A 26,467-nucleotide genomic window follows, 5' to 3' on the forward strand; every position below is an offset into this window, starting at 1 on the left:
TAATGGCCCCCAAAGACATTCAGGTCCTAATCCCCAGAACCTGTAACTGTTACCTTGTAAGCAGAGGGGGTCTGTGATTAAATTAATGATCTTTCATGGGGAGTGATTATCTTGGATGATTTGGTTGGGTACTCATGCAATGACTGATAAGAGGGAGATGGGGGGAGATTTGAGACAACAGAGGAGAAAGCAGTACAATCACAGAGGCAGAGTTTGGATTAATGGTGGTACAAGCAGGGAATGCCAGCAGCCACTTGAAGCCAGAAGAGGCAAGGATTGTGATCTCCACTAGAGCCTCTGGAGGTGCCCCACTGACTCTTTGATGTTGGACCATTGATAGTGATTTCAGATTTCTGGACTCCAGAACTGCTAGAGACTAAATATAGTAGTTAAGGTAAATTGTGAGTTCCTTGTTATCAGTGTCCCTTTTATTTAGTCTATTATGTTTTCCACAGAGTGTAACTCAAGTGCCTTGAATGTTATAACCATGCTTCAGTTAGCTATTGCTGTATAACAAACACCCCCGTTATGTTCGTGGCTTTTATTTCTCATAATTCTAGGGATGAGCTGGGTTCAGCTGGATGATTCTTATTTACTGTGTGCTGTCACCTGGAATCACTCAAGTGGTGGCATTCATCTGAGACCTCAGCTGGGCCCTAAATGTTTGGGGGACTAGAAGCACCTGTCTCTAGACAAGGTCAAGTCCTCTAGACGGTGAATATAGAAGCCTAAGGCACAACTGGCACAGCGTCACTTTCACTACCTTCTGTTGATTGAAGACCAGTGGGCTAGACCAGAGGCCAGAGAGAAAACAGACCCTGGTTCTTGAAGGAAGAAGGCCTGCCCACATAGGGAGGTAGTGGGAGCCATTGTTGACCATCTTTGGAAAGTCTACCACAGACTGTTTAGAAAATGATGATTATTATTATTTTACTTTTTGGGCCACCCCTCAGCATATGAAGTTCCTGGGCCAGGGATCAGGTTTGAGCCACAGTTGCAACCATGACAATGCCAGATCCTTTAACCCACTGTGCTGGGCCAGGGATTGAACCTGTGTCCTGGTGCTGCAGAGACACTGCCAATCGCATTGTGCCACAGCGGGAACTCCTAGAAAACAACTATTGAATTAACTATGGGAGATAGATTGATTCTCAGATTTTATAGATGATGAGATTCAGTAAGAAACATTATCTAAGAAAAAAAATTTCTGGTTTAAAAAAATCCAATATAAGCTACCATAATGGGGCCTTGTACACTGAGGAATACGAAAGATGTGTGCTTACTGACCAACTGGCTGGGTAATGAATGGAAATATGTTTCTCAGCTCACTCCTGGTCAGTGATTTCACAAGAGGAAGAGCAGGGCAGGCACTTCTAGAAGCAGGACCTTTCACTTCTCCCCCTGGGTATAGTAATGGCTAATTTTGTGTTTTGGAAGATTCTCTACCTGGAAAGTAGTTCCTAAAGGGAAGCATTAGAAAAGCATTCAACGCATCCGAGTATTTTATGGCTGTCAACAGAGGCTAGGAGGGGAGATGAGACCGGCAGGAGACCTGGTCACAGTCAGTACTCGTAGAACAGAGACCCTGCAAAAAATGTCTTTCCTTTCACTTCCTACACAGTTTACCTGGAATTTAATAACAGGACTTCACAGTGATTACAAGTGCTTGATGAGTGTGAGATTCTGACCCTGGGACCCCAGCATCCCTTTTGTCCAGTCACTTATCCTTGTTTAATTACTCCTACTCTAGGGAGAAATGTGGGGGTCAGCCCCAGTCAGAGTCTAGTAGAGAGGGGCTTCCAGGAGTGGAGTCAGAGATGGTTTTTCTGGTGGGATTCCAAACCCAGATTTCTCTTTATTAGTTGCTTCTACTTTATGAGTTTGCGTTTGATCATCCTTTGAAATGCGTGTGTGCGCTTTGTCTTCTTTGTGGGTTTGTTTCCATTGGGGGTACTGTTTTTCTTGAGAGGAGCTTGCTGTTTTTATCAGCAATCACCATGGCAAGGAGACATAGGCCCTTAGCTGATTGCTCTCCTCCGGGGTGGTTTTATAGGCCAGAATCTGGGGAGTAGCTAGGTTTTAATAGTTTATTGAGTTCCCATTTGAAATACCAACGGAAAACCTTCAGGCTTTTGCCCTCATCATTTGTTTTCATCTAAGGACCAGTTTTATGGTGTTTTCTTCATGGCCTGTGAATAAGTCCTGTTTTTTTAAAACCAGGCTCAAACTCTGCCTTTGCTTGCTGTTTGCCATGTCCTTCCTTACTCCTGCATGTTTTTGCTTTCCTTTTCGTTTTATACCTTTGTGCAGTACTCGGTTGCTCCCTCCCTCTTCCTGAGATGATTGAGAAAGATAGGGGGTATGTGTGCAGGAATTGGGGTCTAGAGATACTTACATTTTTCCTTTTAATGCGTTTCCCCAAATGCGTCTTTTCTTTGCATGACTGTCTTCATTCCTGATACTTCTGTTCAACTCAGAAGCACATGCTTCCAGCATTTCAACTTTTCATATGTGTGGCAGATATTAGGACACAGTTCTCTAAGAGAAACTGATTGATTCAAGTGACGGTTTCTCTAGGCTGTTAGATGGCAGGGTGGGGTCACAGACTACCACAGTGACCAAAGCTCAGATGCTCTCAAAAACTAGCCTCTCGGCATTACCAAGATTAGATGTGGAATGTGCAGCGCTGAATGTGGCTGCCATGGGACTGCTTTTCACACACAGCTTAGCCAAGGCGGGGAGGAGTTGTTCTGGGCTGGTGTCTGGATGAGAGCCCGAGACCTATGAGAGGCACAGGCAGTGCACAGAGGCTACTACACTGAAATGGGTTCACACGGACATGGAAGAGTGTTCTTGATGTATTATTAAGTGTAAAAAAAGCAGATTATAGAGCAATGTATGAGGAGAAAGGTGTAGAGAGACATCAGAACAGACTGGCAGTTTTCCTTGGGTAATGTGTTTGTGGTGGTTTTTAGACTTTTCTTTACAATGTTCATTATCTGCCTTTTTCTCGATAAAATACAAAGTGCTGGAATAATTTTTAACTAGCCAGGCAGGCTGGTTCTTTCATTCAGTAAACCTCTCTTGGGAGCCTCCTTTGCCCTTGGCCCTGGCTGGTGCTGGGGAGTCCAGCTCTGAACAGGTCAGGTGGAAGAGTGCCCAAGTGAAGATCATGGCCACTCTGTGCTCCTGGCACGTTATTCTTGGTGCAAAGCAAGTCCATGTCTTCAAGCAGCTTCTGTGTTTCCCCAAGGGCCTTTGATTGGTTGTGCCTGAATAATTCTTACCTGATGGGATAAGAGGAAATAACTCACTTTTCGTGTGGTCTGACAGTCCCAAGGTTAAAGCAGCTTATTCTCATCCTCTGCTCTGGCTTGTTTGTTTTCTGTGTCTGTCTGTTTTATCCCATTCAGAGGTTTTGCTGGTCTCCTTTGTCTTCCTAGGAGCTTGAACTTACAGGGGTCCAGTTTTTCCTTTTTTCCATTTCTCTTGTTTCCCATAAAGTTGCTAGGCTAGGAGTTCCCGTCGTGGCGCAGTGGTTAACGAATCCGACTAGGAACCATGAGGTTGCGGGTTCGGTCCCTGCCCTTGCTCAGTGGGTTAAGTATCCCGCGTTGCCATGAGCTGTGGTGTAGGTTGCAGACGCGGCTCGGATCCCGCGTTGCTGTGGCTCTGGTGTAGGCCGGTGGCTACAGCTCCGATTCAACCCCTAGCCTGGGAACCTCCATATGCCGCCGGAGCGGCCCAAGAAATAGCAACAACAACAACAACAAAAGACAAAAAGACAAAAGACAAAAAAAAAAAAAAAAAGTTGCTAGGCTAGTTTTTGACCACATAGATAAACAGGTTTGAGATGCCAGTCACTGGAGACTTTTCCCCCAGGGCTTGCTGTATCCGGGGAGATAACATATCAGCCTGATGGCTTATTTGGGTGAACTGGAATCGACCTGTTTGCAAACCAGGGAGATGAGCTTTGTATATTTGTATTTAAGAACATTTCAAGATACTCAGTTTACTAATTCAGGTTATGATTCTGAACATCCTTACATATAGCTCATGATGCACTTTAAGAAATTATTCATTTGTTACCATCTTAGTCATAATTCCTTTTCTTTTTTGACTTTGTCAAGGAGTCTTCCCTTTCATTTAGCTTCCTTCCTTTAGCAACTGTTGATTAAGCACCAGCAGCGAACCAAGCATCATACTTGGTCCCTGAGATAACATGGAGAAATAAGATAGCCACAGTCTCTGCCCAGACACAGTGTGTAATCTGGTGAGAGGGATAAGCAGGTAAATAGGAAGTTCCACGTAGGAATTGCTCTGAGTGCTCTGATGGGGAGATTGTAGGTTGTAGTGTAATGCCAAGGTCAGGCACCTCACTGGCACTTGAGATGTCAGGGAAGGTGCCCTCAAAGAAGCTGGCCTAACCCCCAAACTGAAGGATTACTTGGAGTTAGTCTTGTGGGTGAGGGGAGAAGTGTTCATAGCAGGAAGTATATTTGCCAACATCTGGAGACTAGAAAGAGCATAGAATGTTGATAGATCCAAACGAAGTTCTGCATGGCTCGGTTTGAAGGTGGAGAGGCAAAGGATAGCTGGACAAGTGTGTCCAATTAAGCAGAACTTGGTAAATCAATCTAAAGAGTTTAGACTTTATCCAGAAAGTGGTAGGGATCCATTAATCTCATAATGTCACATGATTAGGTTTATGTTTTTAAGAGAAAATTCTTACTACAGTGGAGAGTTACAGAGGGGGAAGATGTGAGGCAAAGAGATCAGGTGAGAGACGGACACAGTATGTAGGCAAGAACTAGTAGCCGTCAGACATGGGCTGTTAGTGGGGATGGTGAGAAACAGACTCCGCACAAACTCTGGAGGTAGAAGCAACAAGATTTGCCTGTCGATCATGTACATTGGGAGCTTCAGGATTGGGAAGTTGGGTGAGTAGTTAGGTGTCAATTGGGTGGGTACTAATCACTGGGAAACTCCGCACAAACTCTGGAGGTAGAAGCAACAAGATTTGCCTGTCGATCATGTACATTGGGAGCTTCAGGATTGGGAAGCTGGGTGAGTAGTTAGGTGTCAATTGGGTGGGTACTAATCACTGAGAAAAGAGCAAAGGCAAAAGGCGTAGGTGTGAGGTCAACTATATTAGAATTTGTTTTCTTCTCATTCATCGCCAAAATGTTTACCAGTCAACCAACACTTACATAGCATTGTGCTGTGTATCAAGAGGGTGAGATGCAGGGCAGTATAGATGCCTATGGCTATTAATGCTCTGGTTGGGGTGAAAAGTGTATAGTTAGTGAATGTCCATGGGTCACCACGTTTCTACTTTCTCTAGTCTAGTCTGTCTGCTTTTGTCACCTCTCGCTCCTGCTCAGAAACTTTCAATGCCTGTGAGACACAGGTGAATCTATCTAGTCTAGCATTCAGATTTCTAAAAAATTGTATGTCTTCTGTGTTTTTTACTTTCTCTTGTCCTAAAGCCCTCTTTTCATCCAGCTAACTTGTCTGCCCACTTGGTTCCTATACTTAGCAACCCCCTCCATGATGTTTTCTCTCTTTTTTAATCCATTTTTACCATTTTTTTCAAGACTCACCTTGGTTTCATGTTTCCCACAAAACCTTTCCTACCTCTCCAGCTCCCAGTGATACCTTTTCCAACTCTGTATTCTTACTGTAAAGCATCATTTATTTGACCCTTACACTAGTTGGCTTACATTCTTAGTTATAGTTTATGAATATGCTTTGTCTTCCTAACCAGATTGTAAGTGCCAAGAGCAGTGGCTAGCAGTGCTCTTCTGCAGGACCTAGCACAGTGTTCAACATAACATATGTAGGTGTTTAAAAATATATATTTGTTATATTCTTGAGAAAAATATGATCACAATTTTGATTAAGTAGCAAGTAAGAGGTAACATTTACATGTTCTAGAGGATTCAGAAGAAGGAGATTCAAACTTGGACTAATATGGTTCCATAACCATGGTCTTTTAAAATAAGTCTAGATTATAGACCTATACAAGCAGCCCTAATCCTATGAACCACCTCCACGTAGAGGTGCTATTGTAGATGGTGGCTCTCTGCTCAGTATAACTATGAAATGTAGTCACTGGTTAGTTGAGGGCTGGAATTAATATATCAGCAGCTGAATATCTGGATTCAAGATACTAGAGACCTTTTGATGTAGTTGAGAATCAGGGGTAACTCACTTACAAGTTTGAATAAGACCCTTAGATAATTCTGATATCCTTCTATGTCTGACCCCTTGAGGTTTTGTTTTATAATACACAATTGTTAGTGTTGAATATCCTTTAGAACTCCATTAGACATTTAGCCAGGTCTTTAGTACTAAGCCCTTGGCTGATGCAGAGCTGAGATGATGCTACTTGGCAAGTACATGGAGCTCAACTCTTCTGTGTTTGCAGTCTTGGCCTTCTGGTGAGCTGAACCGGAAATGGGGTCAGCATTGCCATAACAGTATCATGGAACCTAAGAATGCTAGACTAGAAAGACCCCTCCTGTGTCTCCGTGTACCTGAGCAAGGTTGAAATTCTCCTTAAAAATAATTTTGTTTTTTCTTAAACACTGACAGATGCACAGTTGATGCTTCAGGGTCCTACACCAGTAAGCACGGACACAATAATTTCAACAAGAATTTTTTAAAGATGGAGTCAAAACCCATCAAGCTACTAAGATTAGTGAAAACATTCGCCAAATGTTTAAATAATGTACGTTCTTCATATATCCTCCAAGATAGACTGGTTGGCAAATGTTTGCTAAGGTACCTGAATGAGATAATTTGTTGCTGGGGATCGTTAGCTTTCATTCAATGAAAGCAATGACTTCACTTTCAGAAAGGTAGCTCCCCAGCCCTTTTCTCTGGCAGTATTGTGGTCAACAGAGCCAGTTATTTATCAGGGCAGTTTCTAGATGATGGGTGATCATAAGTATATAGTCTGCTTAAGTGAGAATGCTTGGCTTTTTTTCCTCTACCAAGAGATACCAGGCCATTAAGGAGTGACTTACTCCCCAGAAGTGAATGACTGACACCCTGAGAAGATGTAGCCGCCAGGCTTTATTGTGTAGATGTAGATGTTCTGTAGAGGCAGATGCACTCAGAGTTTCCAGTACAGAACTCACACAGTTTTAAGTGATTCTACTGAAAATGGAAACTGGTGATCTTGTCCGATTTTGCTTGGAGGAGGTAAAGACTGTAACACAGCCTGTAGCGGTTTTGTCTTGCCCCTGGGTAAAACATTGACCCTGCAAAACCCAGGTTTGCAATCTCTACAGACAAAGTTATACATCATCCTTTGTAACAGTATGAGATGGATAACAACCAAAAAGACCTAACTACTAGACATTAAATCAGTTATACTCAACCATAGTGTGGATTACTCTGCAGCCATTAAATGGAAAGAAATAGATCAGAGTGCCTGTTACTGAGTGATTTCATAGTTATACTTCAGATGAACAAAAAAGAAATCAAGGTGCTCAACAATATAGGTAACATGCATATTTGTCAGCGGGAAAGTCAAACTAAAATTATATACTTGAATGCACTGAACTTTTTAAAGAGGAAGCTGAGAATACTTTTGCATGGTTTTCCATGAGAACTGGGCAGTCCAGTGTATTATTTTTAACATTGAACAATTTATTCCTTAAAAATATGTAATAAAGAAAAGAAGGAAATGAGCTTATTTTACATAAAGTGTCTAATAAATGTTCAATAAATCTGCAATTTGAGGTGAAGTGAGAACTTTTGCTTTTCATTTGGTTTTACTGAATATGAAATAGGTATAAAAGAAAATTTATAAATTGTGGGTAAGGTTTAAAAAGTATCAACAAACAGGGAGTTCTCTTGTGGTTCAGCAGGTTAAGGATCCAGCATCATCACTACAGCATCTCATGTCACTGCTGTGACACAGATTCAGTCCCTGGCCTAGCAACTTCCACATGCTGTGGGTGTGGCCAAAAAACCAAAAAGAAAAAAAAGAAAAGAAAGTATGCAACAAACAAAAGTAATCCTTTCTCTACAAAATTATAGGGGGATACCCTACATATCCACTGGGATAGCTAAAATGGAAAAAAAGACAACAGCAAATGTTGGAAAGAATATAGAGACAATGCTTACTCATTGTTGGGAATGTAAAATGCTGTAATTATTTTGGAAAACTGTCAGTTTTCTGAAATTTTAAACATATTTCACTTTTATTCTCTGATATTTATTTAAGAGAAATTAAACCATATGTCCACAAAAAATCTTGTGCTACAAGAATGTTCCTAGCAGCTTTATTCATGATAGCCAGCAAATGGAAAGCAGTCCTTATCCGTCAAGGGGAGAATGGATAAAGAAACTTGTGTATTCATGTAACGGAATACCAAACAACAAAAAGAATCAAACTCTTGATAGACTGAATAACATGAATGAATCTCAAACTTTGGGCTAAGTGAAAAAAGCCAGACACAATTATGTAATGTATTATTACATTTATATGAAATTCTAGAATAGACAAAACCAAATTATGGTAATAGAAATCAAATCATAGTTGCTTTGAGGATTCAGAGTTGACTGCAGAAGGGGCACAAGGGAACTTTCTGGGATGTTGAAAATGTTCTGAGGCTTCCTAAGGGTGGATTACATGAGTATATGCATTTATGAAAGTTGATTGAATGGTACACTTAAGATTTAAGCATTTCACTGTGTATAAAATATACCTCAACTTTAAAAGTATGATATTAAGTGTCATTCATAAGAGCATACATCTAGGGTTGACAAGAGCGGGCAGGTTAGCGAATATTTGTGTCTCCCTTTCCGAGTAGTGGTTTTTTAATAGTTTTAGAGGCCGAGTGTTTAACCAAATGTTGTATTTAGCTTGAGCCTTTTTGTCAGTTGTACAGTCAGAGGAACTATTTTCAGGATCTTGTCAGAGTTCAGGGGGCAGTATTTATTAAGATGGGAAAGGTCGTCCTTGCAGATTGGAGCCCCAGAATCTCACACACCAAGTCTTCTTCTGGTCATCATCCTCCCGAACAGTGGGTCTCAACTGGGAACCTTTTTCTCTTCTCAGGGTACATTGGGTAGTGTCTAGAGATACTTTTGATCATCAATTGGTGGTGGGAGGGGGTGTTGTGTGTTACTGGCATCTAGCGAATAGAAGCTACAGAGGCTGCTAAACATACTACAGGCACAGACGGCCCCCCACTACAAAGATTATCTGGTCCAAAATGTTACTGGTGCCAGTGTCAAGAAACTTTATTCTGCGCTTCTCCTGATGCTGACTCAGTTTCAGTCAACCAGGTTCATTGTCCAAATCAATCATGGCAACTTGGCATTTTCACAAGTTGCGTGTTTCTTCTCTGTCAGAATTTAATATTAAATAGTTGTAAATATATATATTTATATATATATATATATATATATATATATATACACACACATATAATCTTAAGGTTTGAGATAAAATTCCACTTGTTAAGAGCATTTCCGAAATCCAAATTAAATGTATTGTTTCTGCTGGTTGTTAAATTCTTCAGATGTAGGTTTTGTTCTTAACTTTATTTCATTAAATATTCAAACAAATGATCTTAGTTATCATTCTTTTAAAAATAAGGCTTTATTAATTACCAAAGCAAAGGAAATAAATGATAATCTTTTTGTTTTTTTCCCTCTACAGAATGACAGGGAGTGAATTTTTCTCTCGTTTCCCGGAGCTCTATCCCTTTCTTCTCAAACAGTTGGAAACTGTAGCCAATACCGTGGACAGGTAAGGAGAGAATATGATGGGGTGAGGCGAAGTCAAGGATGTGAATGACTTGCAGGGTTTTTTTCCCTCCAGGCAACAGGTTTTTTTGTTTGTTTGTTTTGTCTTCTTAGGGCTGTACCTGTGGCATATGGAGGTTCCCAGGCTAGGGGTTAAATGGGAGCTACAGCTGCTGGCCTACACCACAGCCACAGCAACGCAGGATCCAAACCAAGTCTGTGACCTACCCCATGGCCCATGGCAACGCCGGATCCTTAACCAACCACGTAAGGCCAGGGATCAAACCTGCATCCTCATGGTTACTAGTCAAATTTGCTTCCACTAAGCCACAACTGAAACTCCTACAGGTAACAGTTTTTAATCAGTTCCTTTCTTGTAACGTAGCTGGATTTTTTAAAAAGTGATTCTTTATTACATCATGTTTTCTGACGCAGTTGTAATATTATATTTTACATTTTAAAAATCCTGTTTTTAAACAGTAGAAATTGACAGAACACTGTAAACCAACTATAATGGAAAAAATAAAAATCATTAATTAAAAAAAGTTTTTGGTGTTTTATGTAAGTCACCTATACTTTAATAAAAAAAAATTTTCTAAGTAAAGTTAGGTTTTTTTAGAAGCACATGGTGATTTCTTCTAAGAATCATTTTCTTCCTCCTAGATTTAAAAATTGCTGGGTTTATATAATGAGTTTGCTTTAAAACACCCCTGTCATCTTTTTATTACCGGCCTGTTACAGCTGACTAATCTGGTCACGTATGATCCAAAATGATACTGTTCTGGAGTTCCCATCGTGGTGCAGCAGAAACTAATCCGACTAGGAACCATGAGGTTGTGGGTTCGATCCCTGGCCTTGCTCAGTGAGTTAAGGATCCGGTGTTGCCATGAGCTGTGGTGTAGGTTGCAGATGCGGCTCGGATACCGCGTTGCTGTGGCTCTGGTGTAGGCCGGTGGCTACAGCTCCGATTAGACTCCTAGCCTGGGAAACTCCATACGCCACAGGTGTGGCCCTAAAAAGACAAAAGACCAAAAAAAAAAAAAAGAAATGATACTGTTCTACTTGAGCGAAGATGGCCAGTGACCCTGGAAATACAAAATAGAGCTATTAAGAGGCTTTCCAGTCTGATCCGGGCAGATAAAATTCACCATTGTCCTTTTTATCACGTTCTGTGGCTGAAAGTGGAATTTTTAGTATGGACGTCTTAGAACATGGGCAATTTTATTCTTCTAGCAGTTTTTGCACTTGGCATGAAATTGTACAAATTGTCTGTGATGGGAAAATAAAATCGCATCAACGAATTTTACTTTTGTTCATAATACATTTCCTCACATTAGTAATTTGTGCAGACAGGCTTTTCGGGCCCTAGTAAATGACCAATAATGCTTTCTTAAGTTCATTTGGGTGTCGAAATTTTCACATTTCACACTCTGCAACAGGCTTCTCTCAACTCTGATCAGCTCAAATCAAAATAGCAGACTCAAATTATCAAATTATTAGCTTTGAGAAGAGAATCATGTGCAAAAGTCCAGTCCACAGCTTTGCCAGTGTTTCTTCCTTATTTGCACATTAAGAAAACATGAAGTGAATGAAGGGAAAAATATGAAAAAAGAAAATTATCCCTGATCTTAGACTCTCACCTGATATACATAATTATTTGCTGAGAAAAAAGTGTTTGAAGACAGTGCCTCACTACTTAAGTTTTAAACCTTTTATGTACAACATTTTTTTTTTCCAGTGATACCGGAGAACTAAACCGTCATCCCAGCATGTTTCTCTTACTTTTGGTGTTGGGGAGACTCTACCCTTCCCCGATGGATGGCACCTGTTCTGCTCTCAGCATGGCACCTTTTATTCCCTTTATTATGAGGTACTGTGTGCCTCATGGAGGTAATGGGAGTGGGCAGGGGGGCTTTATGGGGTTATTTAATCCTTTCCTTGTTTCCGAAATTATAGATTTTTTTTTCCCTTTAACCTTTGGGAGGGGTCTTGTGAAGGCAGGGGCCTGGGAGTTATTGCCTATTGCTGTTGGGTGTCACCATGGATTTAGGCTCTCACATCTACCGCGTAAGTAGTGTTTCCTGGGAGCCCTGCCTGCTAATGGCCATGCAGTGTTGTTAGGAGATACCCCCTTCGATAAACATAGCCTTGGTGTTTGCACTATTCCTGTGCCCAGCCTGGCCAGCATGGGGCAGGCAGTTCTGGCAGATAGCCTGTGTCCAGAGGTTCAAGAGGACACCTGACTCTTCACTCTGCACAACTTTGCTGGTGGCTGCAAGGGGTAGCATCTAGGTGGCAATGCTATGTAGCATGAATTCATGTCCCCACTCATCGTCCCTTTCAAGCTTGGGGTACCTGAGAAAAAGCAACGAGTAAAGCTCACGTGTGGAATCAAATGATAAGAGGTTTTTCTGCTTCTACAGACTATTACCACTTCCTCTGTTACTTTTTTTTTTTTTTTTTTTTTGAGGTATTTGCCAGCTTCTGATCCCCTTTTTCATTTTGGATCAGTCTTCACTAAACAGGTTCTGGAGAGTATTGAAATTTTCTGATGAAATATTTTAGAAGCCCTGACACTTTAGTTAGCTTTTACCTTCCTGCATACCTCTTGACACAGCAGCACCTTCTTTTTTATATAGCTACCAAAAATTGAAGCAGACTTAGAGCAGAAGGATGAAGCAGACCCAACTCAAGAGAGTGTACTTGTTATTTATGTGGTGTCCTGGGTTCCACTTCCTGGTTTCACAGAGCTGACTGATGCATTTTAATGTGAGAAACCATTAAACACGAGATTCTGGTGTGTGATTGCTGTAGCCATTTGTTTGCGCCAAGCGCCGGCTGTGGTGGTGTTATCTGTGATCTCAGAGATGACTCACGCAGATTGGTTTTTGTTTCTTGATACACAGAGTTACCAGCCTCCCTTATCCAGCATTGGGTGATTCATTTTAGGAATTTGGGTCATAAATTTTACTTTCAGGAGCATTGAAAAATTGTACTTTCACATATAACTGGGAAGAACTAAAAATTATTTCAGCAAGTTGATGGGAGGAGGGGGGAAGGCACATGTACAGACTCACAATGTACCGTAGAAACAAAGACGCGATTAGAACTTCAGCATCCTGTGTGGAGAACATTCCGTCTGTGGAAGCTTATTACTAATCCGTCTGTTATGTGTTGCATCCTAGAAATGAGAAGTTACTACATTGACAGTGTCCTTCCTAACCGTTATTAGTTGTCATATAATCAGAATGCTCATATTACTAATTCAGAGCACCTAGTTACATATACAAAGATTGCACTAACGTGGAGGATTTAAACATTGCCTTAAGGCCGGTGTAGTCGGTGCATCGTGGGGTTTTTTTTTTTTTAGCTCAAAAAACACGAAGAAAGAAATGTACAATTCTTCTGTCCTTCCAGTGAACATGCCTTAGACAGTGATTGCTTTCTACCCGGACAGAGATTCCTAGAGCACCACCACCAGCAGAAACAGAGGTTCCTTAGAGTGTTAGTAGGCTCTGATATATTGAATGTCCATACGTGTTATAGACAGTGCTGCTCAAACTTTAAGATATAAATATATCATTTGGGGATCTCATAAATTCTGATTCCATAGGACTGGGCTGGGGCCTGAGATTTCTGCATTTCCCATCAGTTTCCAGGTCATGCTGATGCTGTGGGCATGCAGATCACAACTTGAATAGCAAGATTAAATTTGGGACAGTACACATTATCAGAACTACACACATGATAGTTGTTTTGTTTTTGTTTTTGTTTTTACTTTTTTAAAACTTTATTTAAATGTATATGTTTTTATTTTTCTAATTATTACAGCACTGCATTTTTTCTAAACATGCTGAAATACAATAAACTGTAAAGAAGAAAATAAAAATCATCCATAATCCTACTACCTAGAGACAGCTAAAATTTATATTAACTTTTAGTCAGAGAGATGATTTTAATAAACTCTACAGTAGTAGGAGCCTACTTGGTCATTGCTTAGTCTATTCAGGAAGTTTATTAGAAGTAGCTTTTGATTAGGAGTACAGAGAACAAGCAAGAAGGTATTCTAAGCAGAGAAGTCAGTAGGAAGTAGACCAGCCCTTGTTGAGCCTCTGCTGTTTGCCAGGCACTGAACTGGGCATTCGCTTACAGTGACTCTGAGAGGAAATTATCCCTGTTGAGGAAACTGAGGTTCAGGGAATGAGTGCGTTATAGAGCTGGAATATGAACCCAACGCTGTAGGGCTTATCAAGAGTGTCGGGAGTACTCTTTGTGTCGTTGTTGTTGTTTTTAAGGGCTGCTCTTGTGGCATATGGAAGTTCCCAGGCTAGGAGTCAAATCGGAGCTACAGCTGGCAGCCTTACACCACAGCCACAGCAACACCAGATCCAAGCCACGTCTTTGACCTACACACAGCTCATGGCAACGCTGGATCCTTAACCCACTGAGCGAGGCCAGGGATCAAACTCACATCTTCATGGATACTAGTCGAGTTGGTTACCACTAAGCCGCAACGGGAGCTTCCAGGGTGTCCTCTTTCCATTACACCAAAATAAACAACTCCCTTTTGTGTAGGCAAGAGTTTTACCTATGCTGAGTAGGCCCATGGGCCCTGAAATTTATGCACCTAGGAATGATTAGGAGCCTATATCCAGTCAGTGGATCATAGTGCAGACTGACTTCAGGGTACAAAAGTCACGCTCCACCAACAGTGGAATCAGCTCCTTACCTTGCTTTTCCAGCAGTGGAGGGCTGATTGGATACAGCCCTTTTCTCAGGCTCGCATCAATGGAGTCATTGCTTAGGGGCATGGGGTTGGTCTGTGACCAGAGGTGGGAGAAGGCTGGCTTTTTCTTGAAAAGAAAGTGGAAGAATCCTAGACTTAGAGTTAGGAAAACTAGTTTTGGGTTTTATCAACCCACTGCTGGGGCAGCCTTATGCTACTCTAAAAATGTTCCCAATCACACCAAGGAGATGAACTGTAAACAGATCTTTTTAAAAATAGTGAATTTGGTAAAACTAGTACACATTTAAATTACTTCTGAGAAAATTATCTGTGAAGAAAGTGAAAGATTGATGATAAAACCTGTCATTCCAAACAGTGTTTGTGGTTCTAGTTGCGGTAAAGTTTGGGCTGTTTGGGCTTGGGATAATAGCTGAAAAGATGGATGTATGCACAACTGGAATGGGCAGTGTTGTATTTTTATGGTATTGCTAATGTTAATTTATGTAGCGGGAAGACCTCTAATCAGGCTCTTGGATACTCTGAGGTTAGCTCAAGAGAAATTTTTCAGCTAGTGGGAGTAGCACAAAGGTTGCTCTGACTGTGCTAAAGTGAATCAGTTGGGGTGGGGGGATGTGCTTGGGCTGTGGGATGGAAATCCTGTGAAATCAGATTGTTAGGATCGTGGTACAACTACAGATGTGATAAATTCATTTGAGTAATAAAAAATTAAATTAAAAAAATAAATAAAGCGAATCAGTTGTACAATGAGGAGATGATTAAAAGCCCTAAAGACAGCTTTTTCTTTCCCTTTGATTTACATGTACTTACCTGCCATTTCGTTGCTCTCTGTGAGGTATTTGTAAGTAAGTGTTAGTTGTGTTTTGTCCCTTATTCCACATTTGGCAATGTAAGCTCATATCTGTTGCCTTTTTTGTTGCCTTAACTCTTACAGTTTCTGATTTGATTTTCCAAAGTTAGGCATGTGTGCAGCTATGATTTGTTGCATCATCTTGGAACAGAAGTGATAATGTTAATCCCAACATTTTGTTTACAGGGTTCTTAACAATCCAGTGTGTTTTATGTGCCTGATGCCATGCTGTATCCAGACACATGACCCTTTACCATGCACAGGGGATGCTTTCAATTTAAGGCCATTCACCCTTCAGTTTAGATACCACGAAGCAGAGTGACTCATGTCTTAAAAGGGACCCTGACTAACTCCCTGAATACATTTCACTAGTGTCCCCTTGAGACTTTTCTAGAGACCAAAATATCTCTGGACACACACCTTCGAATCTCCTTTCATAAACAGGTTTCAAATTTGAATTGAAGAGCTGTAGGAAACCAAGTATTTCCCAAAGCCAGGTGACAGAGCATGGGGCCCTGACCAGAGCAAAGGCCCTGGACTCAAGAGACTTGGTTCTCTCTAAGCTCTGCCATTTATTCACTGGCTGGTTGAGCAAGGTTCTTACCCTCCCTGGACCAGTGTGGTACCTGTGTATGTGGGTTCCACTTGAGACAGAAAGTGCCTTCTGTTAACTGAGGTTAATACCTGCGGGAAAAGTCCCTCCACTGCCTTTTATTCACAATTGGATGCTTTTAAAAGGATTTCCCCACCCTCCCCCTTTTTTTGACTTCTTTTCATTGCCAAAGATTTTCAGTATGTTTTCCCAAAATCATTTCAGTCCTTGTTCACTTTAGATAAATTCTCAGTTAAATCTACTTTTCTTTTCTCTGAAAAAAACTGAGGTACAAATAACCATACGATCTTAATTAAACATGTGGCAATGGAAATCACCTATCCCGACCTATACAATGAAAACTTTTTCAGTTGTGATATTAAAAAATCCAGTCAACGATCAAAAAATTGAAAAATATGTATTTTATGTATTTAAAAAGTATTGAACCTTTTGATTGTACCAGTCTTAGAGAGGAGGGATAGGGAGTCCAAGAATTAAGAGTTCTTTTAAGCCTGTGATATTGGGAAATAATATTGATTGTTTTCTTTTCCTTGAAAGTTGCATAACTCAAGAATTATCACTTTACTCCTCACCCAGGTGAAAGTGGAAAGATCTTGTTTGCCATAAGGTAGAGTTGGGGGTTTTGCAGTAGACAATAGATGGCTTCTACCTTCATTTGTAATACCAGGAACTTCCCTTCAGGGCTGCACATTTCTGTCTGTTCTGTCTTCCCAGAATCCTTGTAGATGAGTGGAAGGTAGGATTTGCTTTATAGAGAGATACCTGGAGCAGAGGCAGTTGAGACTGCTGGGAAGGGAGACGACATCCCCACCTCCCTTTCCCTCCACCGCAGCCCCTAATCATCGCTCCCTGTAAACTGCTGTAGCATTAACTTAAACCTCTTAGCTTGTTATCCTTTAATCCTGTATCAAAATATTGTAGTTTATATGCTCAACACTTCTTCTCTCCAAATAAATCTTCATCTCTTTCCATGGAGAAGCAGCTATAGATTTTTTTGGTTTTTCATTTTTGGTACTCTTCTCTGCCTAGCCCTGTTTGGATACAGAGACTGAATTATTAACCTAAAAATGAAACTAACTGTGAAATGAGACATTTCGTGCCTTAGCAGATCTGTGTATCTATGAAATGCTTATGGGACTCCTACAATATTGGAGCCACATTTCATATCCCACTGGTGACTGGTTATGTAGAAAGGCAACTCAGCTGGGCTTTGCGTTTTACCTGGCCTTTGAGGAGTCTTGCATTCTAGTATGAGTTCTGACATTGCTTCATTTCGACGTCGCCTACCTGACCCTCGGTTCCTTTTCTATGAAGTTAAGCTATGGGACATTACCTAGGTCCTCCTTGGCCTCGTGAGCCTATGACCTGAGACCTTCCTAGACTCTGAACCCCTCTCCCCTGACTGCTGTCCAGTCAAGGGATCTGGAAGTCCATCTTGCAGCTACCCTGCTGCAGGCTTCAGAGCCAAATGAGAGGAGCCTAGATTGATAAGAGGAGGGGGAGCTCATAGAATTATAAACAAGCCAAAATGCATAGGGGAAAGCCTCCCAGATTAATGTGGCAAGAAAAGGAGGGCCCCTAAGTGCTTCGGGCCCTCAAGTCTGTATAATGGGGATAATCCTGACCACAAAATAGCAGATAAAAGCACCTTAGTTTGCTTAAGAAAAATTCTAGAGAAAGAAAGGACTTGATAATGCAATGGTGATAGAGAGGGCAGACTTTTTTTTTTCTTTTTTTTTTTTAACTCCTGCTTTGGCTTTGTCCCTGCCAGTAAGCTGAAAGGAAGTCCCTGAAGCCAGATGTAGGTGAGGTGATAGAAAAAGAACACTGTCTCTTGCAGATGAAAGCAAATCCCTGGACCCAGACAACTTACAGCCTCCGGTGCAAGTTAGCCTAGAACCAAGTCAGTAATTGGGGGATATGTGGAATGGGAATGTTATCCTAGAAGCTGCAGAAAGATTTCAAAAGAGAGGAGAAAAGGGATATTTTATCAGTGACCAACCAGTTGTGCTGATACTGATACTGATTTTTTTTTTTAGACTGGATCATTCAGTGTATTACTTGCAAGTGCTTCATATTTTATTTGCTGAAAGCTAGTAAGGATTCCCTAAGAATTAGTCATGCTGACTCATTGTTTTGATGGGCTTACTAGTCTGATAGATGAGGACAATGCTGCCTAATTCAACATTTGAATTACTTACTTAAAATGAAGACAGACTAGATTGCATGCTTGTTAGGTTTGCATGTAAGGGAAATATAACTGGTGATGGATCCAAACTCAAAATAGTCTTTAAGCTTGGGAGTAACAAACACAAATTCAGGTTAGTGGCCATTACCTCTGTGTATCAGGGAAGGAAGGGGATGGAACTGAAAAAGCGTATTCTTTTTTTTTTTTTTTTTTTTTTGTCTTTTTGTCTTTTTGTCTTTTTGCCTTTTCTAGGGCTGCTGCTGCGGCATATGGAAGTTCCCAGGCTAGGGGTTGAATCGGAGCTATAGCTGCCGGCCTATGCCAGAGCCACAGCAACGAGGGATCCGAGCCGCGTCTGCAACCTACACCACAGCTCACGGCAACGCCAGATCCTTAACCCACTGAGCAAGGGTGGGGACTGAACCCTCAACCTCATGGTTCCTTATCGGATTCCTTAACCACTGAGCCACAACGGGAACTCCTGAAGAAGCATATTCTAGGAGCTTCAGTTTTCTTCATGATGTGTCCTTAAGCTGGGTTTTGGGCAAATGGTTGTCATAGTATTTTTTGTACTTTATTTTTTTTAATTGAAGTACAGTTAATTTACAATATTGGGCCAATCCTTGTAATCTCCTTTCGATATGTCTGATATGTTCAAATTTGAAAAATATGATTTCAAAATAGCCTTGGAAGACTGAGACATATTGGTCTTATCAGAGAACATTTGATTTTTCAAAGAAAAGTCAAAATTATGTACATATAGACTGAGAGCTGTCCGGCTTCATAGCAGTTTTTTATGAAAACATCTTGGGGTTTGGGATTTCCTGGTGAGCCCCAGAGGACTAATATCACACAGTTGCTGCCTCTAGGTTATGAAGGCGAGAGTCCCCCTGAATTCTGTTGGTCAAACTAAATCCACATTATTCTGCTATTATGTTATTCTGCTGTGGGCTTCCCATTTGAGGAGGGTCACTGATAAACCAGTATTTATCCAGAGGAGGTGACCAAAATGAGGAGGAAGCTAAACATCTGGAAATAATTAGATTATTATCTGGAAATGATTATCTGGAAAAGACTTAGAGGCAACATGATAATGGCCTTCACATATCAGAGAGGCTGCCATATGGCAGAAGGCACATAATTTCTCTCTTGTGCTCCCAATGGGAAAGTAGGAGAGAGAGTTCAGATTTTAATATTAAAAAAGAATTTTGTGAAAGTAAGCATTCTCCATCAAGAGAACGAGCAGATTTCCGTAATACCGCGATGCTGGAAAGTCGTCAAGGAAAACCGATCACATGTTGTGCATATTTTTAAAAGGATTTCTACAGTGCAAATGAGGTTGGGTTGCATGACCATCAAGGCATCTTTTTGAGCTGTCTTATTTCAGAATAGCTGAACAACCCAGCCATAGATTCCAAATGTGCAATAAAATGATAAGCCTGCCTCTAAACCTGTAACACATTATTTGTGTGTTTTTATTCATGGGTTCCTCCATCTCCCAGTTGGGGTGCCATTCTTGGTCTGCTTCAAGAATGGGGTGATCTGCTCCATGGTGCCCTCCAGCAGTTAATCCACTTAAATTTAGCTTCTAAGTAACTTCTATAACTTTGTTCTAGAAAGTTCTGAAAACATTTTTTTTTTTTTTTGGCCCATGGGATGTTATGTCTGAAAAGCATTCCTTATTAATTTCATTATCTTTTTTTTTTTTTTTTGTGGTTGCTATATTTTTCTGCATTCCAGATGTTGTCTTGAGCCACATTTGTTTTCTGATAAGTACAAGGAACATCTGAATCCTTGAGAAAAGTCAGAGATGCTTTTTTTTTTTCTGAAGAATGGCTAAAATAGATACTTCTTTGTTGTCCAGACTTCCTGAAGGATCTTCTTCAAACAGAGATGTCTGTAGAGAGAATACAGGAGTTGCCAATCCTAGCCCGTTGCAAGTAGAAACCCCTGAGAACAGGGCTTTCCTGGTGCTGTTCATGTAGCACTTCCTCCTGTCTGGCAGCCCTAGAGGTTCAGGGCTCCACCCTTCCTGTGGTTACTGGTAAATTCAGTGAGCCTTAGAGAATGGGATTAAAAGGTTAGGAATCTCCCTATACAGTCCTGATCTGCTAACAGTGGTTGGCTGAAAGAAGGGAACCTAACATCCCATTAACATGTAGAAATTCTGACCTCTGACTGGTGTGATTCTGAGACCAGGCCAGGCTTTGAGCAGGATTGTCAAGGTGTAGCTGTTCAGTTGAGCTCAGGGCTTTTTTCAGTGCTCGGTTTTCCTCTTTGCCTGTACGCCAAATCTGTGCCCACTCCTTCCTTTCATACAGACATGGAGATGACCCTTCTCATTACGTTCCTTTGAGCTGTTTGTTATATTACAGAGATACACATTTTGAAGTAAAGTCGTGAATCTAGGTGGTGGAATTTTAGGCCTTACATAACGAAGGACCTAAAAGCAGAGATTGGAAGGTTGTTTCCTAATGCTGGTGAAATCACAGTTTGTTGGGCAACTGTCTACTTGGTCTCCTGTTTATCGTGGCCCTGCTTAGCTAGTGCTTTATTTGGAGGGCTTTGCTCATGACCTTCTGAATTTCCAAATTCCACCCGGGGTAGCTGAAGCTCAGCGTGTGGAATGAAATCATGTTTTCCATGTTGGGTGGGCTTTTTTGCAAAGCGTTCTGGCGTAAAAAGATACTCTGTCATCTGTCACCAATTTTTATCTCCCCGTTCCTAGAGAAGGGCCTGGCCAACTTCATCTCTGGTGCCATTTCTCTTTAAGACCATCTTCTAAATGTGTTTTTGAGCAAAAGGCATGAGGAATTCACCTCTTACGGAATGCATTGACAAAGCAAGCTAGAAAAACAAAACTTGTAGGGACCAGCTTTTCTTTAGTGTTATCTGTTACCTCAACAGGCCAGTTCAGGTCATGTTAGAACAAGTGATTGGATCTGCAAACAGCCTCATTCTTAGGTGAAATTTGTGACAATGAGGACAATCCATGGCCTATTGCTGCTGTTCACTCTCAAACTTGGAATCCAATCAGTTAATAGATTAACCAAGTAATTGTTAAATATCCATTGTATGCCTAGCTAGCCTTAGGTCTTCGGTTAGATGCAAAGTAAAGAGAAAAGGTCTTCATCCTTGAAGAACTTAAGATCTTGCTCATGAGATGAAACCTACACTTGTGAACCTGACATACTGTCTATAAACCACTTAATTGTATGGCAGATACACTAAGGACCAAGGGCCTATGAACAAGGGGAGCAGCATGGGCAGACTGGAGAAGTTCAGGAGGCTTTCCCTAGTAGCAAGGCAGGAAAAGAACATGGGAATTCCGTCTGCTATCCTGAGGACTTTTAGAAATTGCCCGTGCCAGTTAGCAGCTCTTGCGAAAGGCAGTAGACAGTAGGACGTTACAAGGGGGAGATTTTAACAGAGGCTTATGATGCATAACCTGGAAGTCATCCTAAAGAGCATTGCTTCCACTTGAATCAAGGCTGCCCCAGGAAATTCACAAGATAACTGGTTTGCTGCTTAGCAGGAGAAACCATGGTGGATCTTTGGTACTTGAATAAAGAACAGTATTTGTTTATTCCCAAGTATTGCATTTCCAAATCTTATGGAACGGATGAGTGGTAATACGGAAATTATTACAAATGCAGTGATATTTAAATTTTAAAATATTTTGATATTTTTACCTTAGGAGCTTCTAGTGCCTTAGTCTTAATCATTTTCTCAGAAATTATAGCCAGGGTGCTCAGCAGGCATTTTCAATGCTGAACTGAAGGATTTGAGAGTACCAAGCCCCAAATGCCACTTGATATGAAGTCATTCCCTACATGGTAGGGAACATTTTAAAGTCAAAACTGTATTTTTTTTTTTTTCTCTCTTTAGGCAGAAAATCCGAATTAGGGAGTGGAGTATGAAAGTAAAGAGGAATTATAGTAGGCTTAAAATGAGGACAGGGTCAATGAATGACATACCATGTTTTGGTTATCTTGCCCTGATTGGCACGGTGTTTTCTTCCTCCTCTCCTCAGGCCTTGACCCTTACTGGTCTATTTATAATCTTCTAGTTGAAACGAGCTGCCTGAGTCACATCAGCTGCACAAGATACATTCACCCCTCATATCCTTTGACTTCTTCCCTTTGTATCTTATTTCCCCCATTTGCCTTGAACATTGAAACTCTTGGCTGATCTTGCCTCCCCTCCACATAGTGACAGGTGTTCTCTTCTTCACCAGTCATTGGGGTCTTTCACTCTGTTTTGTGAGCACTCTTCATTACCAGTTCATCCACTCATTAAGTGTATTTGCTGAGAGCCTACTTTGGGTCGCTGCCCAAATCCAGTGCCCCTACTTCCATCACCTCTTCTTTATAAGAGAAAATAGAGGCCTTCAAGCATGGATTCGCTCCCTGGAGACACCCACTCTACCTACCGCCATAGGCGGCAGCCCCTCTGATTTATAGCCAGACTCTTGAAAAAAGGTTGTGTTTACTGTCTCTGTTTCCTGCTTTCTTATCCTTAAACCACTGTGGCCTGGATGCTTTTGCAACGACTTCACTGAAGCTTTACTGACAGAGGTGAAATAGGAGTGACCTCCTTGTTACAAAAACTACTGGATGCTTTTCAGTCTTTATCTTTCTGGATCTTTCTCTGGAATTTGGCACTATTGCACCCTGCCTTCTTCAAGGTGCTCTTCCTCTGTGGCCATTGCTTCTTCCTCCTCTTTCAAGACCCCATTCTTCATGCTGCCTCTGCTCAATGTTGGTGCACCTGTTCGTCCTGCCCTCTGCTCTCTTCTTTTTCATCTTGCGTGTACTCGCCCATCCGCAACTCACATACATTGATGAGTCAGTCCGACACCTAGAACTTGCCCAGAATCATAGATTCAGCTTTCTAGTGGACTACTCCTTCTGCGTGTCCCACAGACATCTAAACATCAGCAGTTTCCAAACAAGCTCCCAGGTAGTTCCTCTGCACGCTGAGGTCTGACCAGACATCTCTTGGGGCTTAGCACAATATCTAGCATCACATTCCCCCTGGCAAGCTGGAGTTAGGGGACTTCTTGCAAGGAAACAGGACTCCGGGTGTTATAGAGGATCGTGTGTTCATATTTACTCAGTAACAAAGAGACATTGGTTTAAAAAGTCATTGACTTTTCATATCCTTCTAGTAAGTTTGAAGTGGTTTGCTTTTTTTTCCCCTTAATATGGATGGCAGCAAGTGGCAGGTGTTGGTAGCTTTCTTTAGAGATGGAAAAGTCAAGGCCCACAAAGAGTAATAAGCAGAATATGTCCACAGTCAAAAGAAGTGATTCATTAAGGAGTCAGGGTTGATTCGCTTATTCATTTACTCAACAGATAATTACTGTAAGCATCGATTATGTGTCTGGCACAATAGAAATACAGTGGAGCATTTTTGGCATAATGGGATATCCTTTGTGCTTTGCTGCTTGTTGGTCCCTATCTTCTATGCTCTGATTTTTGTCCATCTGCTTAGTGATAAGTGATAATAACTAGCAAGTGTTTACGAGGGGCCAGACGTTGTTTTAGGACTTAACACGTACTCATTTAATCATCATGGCAATGCTACAAGGTCCCTAATGTTATTATTCCCATCCTACATCCTACAGAGAGAGACAGTTGGGCAGTAGGAAATTTAGAAAGCTGCCCTAGGTCAATGCGCTAAGAAATGATAGGCCAGAGTTTGAACCCGGCAACCTGGCTCCAGTGCTCTTTGCCATTCTCTTAGCTCTGCTAGTGCTTAACACTACCATACACCCTTTTGCTCATCTGTTTATGATGCATTGTCTGTGGCGTATGACAAGCTAGTTCTCAGGGTGCCAAAATTAACCTGCAGTTTTAAATAGCAGACATTTGGGCTTACTTTGCTTTCCTGTGATATCTCTCCCCTGCCTCCCTTGGGCATTGCTCTGGCCATGGCTTCATCTTCTAATCTGAAATCAGTAGAAAAGGAAGAAGAACTTGCAGTTAAGCCCAAGTGATTGTGACAGGTTGCTAAATAAAACTGGCTCAACTGAATTTCTGAGATTCTTGAGAAACAGAATTTCTTACAAAAGAAATTTTCCTTATAACAGGAAATCACGGGGCATTGCACAGTTGCAAGTGTCTTAGCAAAGAGAAAATGTGTCTTGAGGCTAAGAAGCCTAAAGTCTTAATGAGGTTATTTGGGGGCTGCTACTGAGGCATAATTTTTAAACTATTAGAAAATATTTTTTCCATACGACTTTACCATCTTAAATTTTTCCTGTTGACAACATAATTTTGAAAATCTTCAGGGTTGTTGAAAGAAAGAAGAAAACTAGCATTTATATAAGCAATATATACAAAGTGCTTTTGTACACTTGATCATCCCCTTATTACTCTCTTCAAAAGAAAACAGAATCACAAGGTTATCAATATGTGTTGAAATTTTTAAAAAGTGCCAACATTTTCTTCTGTGGTAATCCTAAACTTTAAATGGATGCCTTAAAAAGGCAAGTCTGAGTCAGTGAAATGTTCAAATTATGGAATATTATGAAATGAAAGTTTCATTACTCCAAATTGTAGTTGTAATTTAGGGAACTGCTTTAATGGGTGGGTAACAATAACACCTCGAGGCCTCTGAGGTGGGTTGAAATCCCCTCTGTTTCCTCAATTTAGTGTGTTTCAAGTGCAAAGCCGTCCCTCCTTCACCCACCAAAGGCCACCAGCCAAACCTGCTGGAGGACACACTGAGAGAGAGATGTGTGCGAGGCACCCCCTGGGTTGTTTTGTTCTGTTTTGTTTTGTTGGGCATCCGGGAAAATTCCAGGTCTGGGATATTTGTGTCCTGGCCACCAGTCCCCAAGGGATGGCCACATTTCTCCCAATTGTAAATGAAATGCTCAGTCCCAGAGGTAAAGTTTAGCTCCGCCTCAGCCTGCAGAATCACAAAATCAAAATGAGGCAGGTCCACATGAATGAGATTTTCTGTCTGGTCTCTACAATGTCCAGAGCATTAGCAAAATACCTGTTTGTCTGAAGGGTGCTGCTGTGTAAAGAAGCCCCCTCCTTTTTAATTATTGCAATCATACAGGAAAAGGCCATCTGTTTTGGTGGAAACTGTGGAAATATATCTAGGTAGCCAAGGAAAAACTGGATTGTTCCTGAAGGATGTGTCACACCAACAAGAAAATAATTTACAAAGCAGTGGGTAGAAAATATTTTCAAACACTGAACAAATAAGTCCCTTAAGCTATCCTTTTGGGTGATGGTGAATAGTGTTGGTTTGTTTTTTGCTTGGCTGTTTATTCATTTTTTCTTGTTCCCCAGAAGACTCTCTTTTTCCTGTAAAGCCGGAGTTTAAGGCTCAGCTTCTTTTCAGCTTGGATAAAAACGAAAAGTAAAATTCTTTTAATACTAATTATAACCTGCATAAATCTAGCGAAGAGAAACTTAAGAAATGTAATTCTTGTTTTCTAGCTGAGCTTCAGTGCCATATAATTAATATAATTCAATCACTTCTTACCCATTTTTGTTTTCTGCATGATTTAAGACATTAGAATTTAATTCATAGCCAGAATGAAAACCGGACTTAGGAAGAACTTGAAAGGCCTAGAGAGGGATTTGCATTCTGCTGCATGGTTGAACAGGTCCCTAAAGTAGCAGCTTTAGAATGCCATGTCCTGATAGAATTCCCCGTGGAAAACTGGCCAGCAGAGCGGTTTCCTAGCCCTCCCCCTGGTCTGCACACTGTGAACTGTCCTGAGGGCCCTGGATGTGAACTAGGGGGCTTCACAGGATTGCTCCACAGCCTGACAGAAGGGCACGGGGCTGACTGGGCAATCTGTGCTCTGGTTTATTAGCCCCAGGCTGTGGGTTTTGAAGTTGGCCAGCCACCCTGGCTCAACCTTGGATAAATATTCCTGGGTTCTAAGTAGGAGGGGGAATTCAAAGCCCTGTTTTTCCTTCCACAACCAATCCGTGGCATGTTATGAGGTCTGAGTGGGGTGGCTGTGTTTGGAGGGGGTAAGGGAACATGTCCTAATTAATATGTATTCCCCTAGTCACTCAGAGGACCGGGTTCCAACCCACTTTATTCACCCAGACCAGCTTCGCCCCTAGGATGGTTGAAACGTATATGAAATGATTTGAGAGGTCATAAGCAGTGCCTTTTACCCATCCCCCCCAACACACACACACCCCAATTTTCTCAGAAGCCTCTTTTCCCTTTTGAGCTGAATCTTGAAGTTGCTGAGGTATACATTCATTCTTTAGGTATATCGTTTTGATCCCCTCTAAAACGGAAATTCCACTGTGAGGTATG

General features: G+C 41.3%; 1 protein-coding gene and 1 long non-coding RNA gene across 11 annotated transcripts in view; both read left to right on the plus strand.

The window, feature by feature from the left end:
- Positions 1–26,467, plus strand: part of THADA (THADA armadillo repeat containing) — a 324,726-nt gene that overhangs the window by 131,656 nt on the left and 166,603 nt on the right. For 9 of the 10 annotated variants that reach the window (XR_014842042.1, XR_014842043.1, XR_014842044.1 and 6 more), the window contains 2 exons: positions 9,683–9,772; positions 11,507–11,638. Coding sequence is in view for 5 of the 10 variants with exons in the window: in XM_085019406.1 (XP_084875532.1) it covers positions 9,683–9,772; positions 11,507–11,638 (222 nt within the window). In the remaining 5 variants the exon portion in view is untranslated. Of the gene's footprint in view, positions 1–9,682; positions 9,893–10,748; positions 11,385–11,506; positions 11,639–26,467 lie in introns of those variants that run through there. The other variant, XR_014842045.1, reaches the window with a different exon arrangement.
- Positions 1,210–8,400, plus strand: LOC146404847 (uncharacterized). Its single transcript, XR_014842074.1, has 2 exons — positions 1,210–4,952; positions 5,080–8,400. It is a non-coding gene; the product is annotated as an uncharacterized LOC146404847 (long non-coding RNA).

Source organism: Sus scrofa, chromosome 3 (assembly GCF_054392235.1).
Source record: "Sus scrofa isolate SSC_HxYL_T2T_F1_AM1 chromosome 3, Sscrofa_HxYL_maternal_Yorkshire_Landrace_v2.0, whole genome shotgun sequence".
Taxonomy (NCBI): domain Eukaryota; kingdom Metazoa; phylum Chordata; class Mammalia; order Artiodactyla; family Suidae; genus Sus; species Sus scrofa.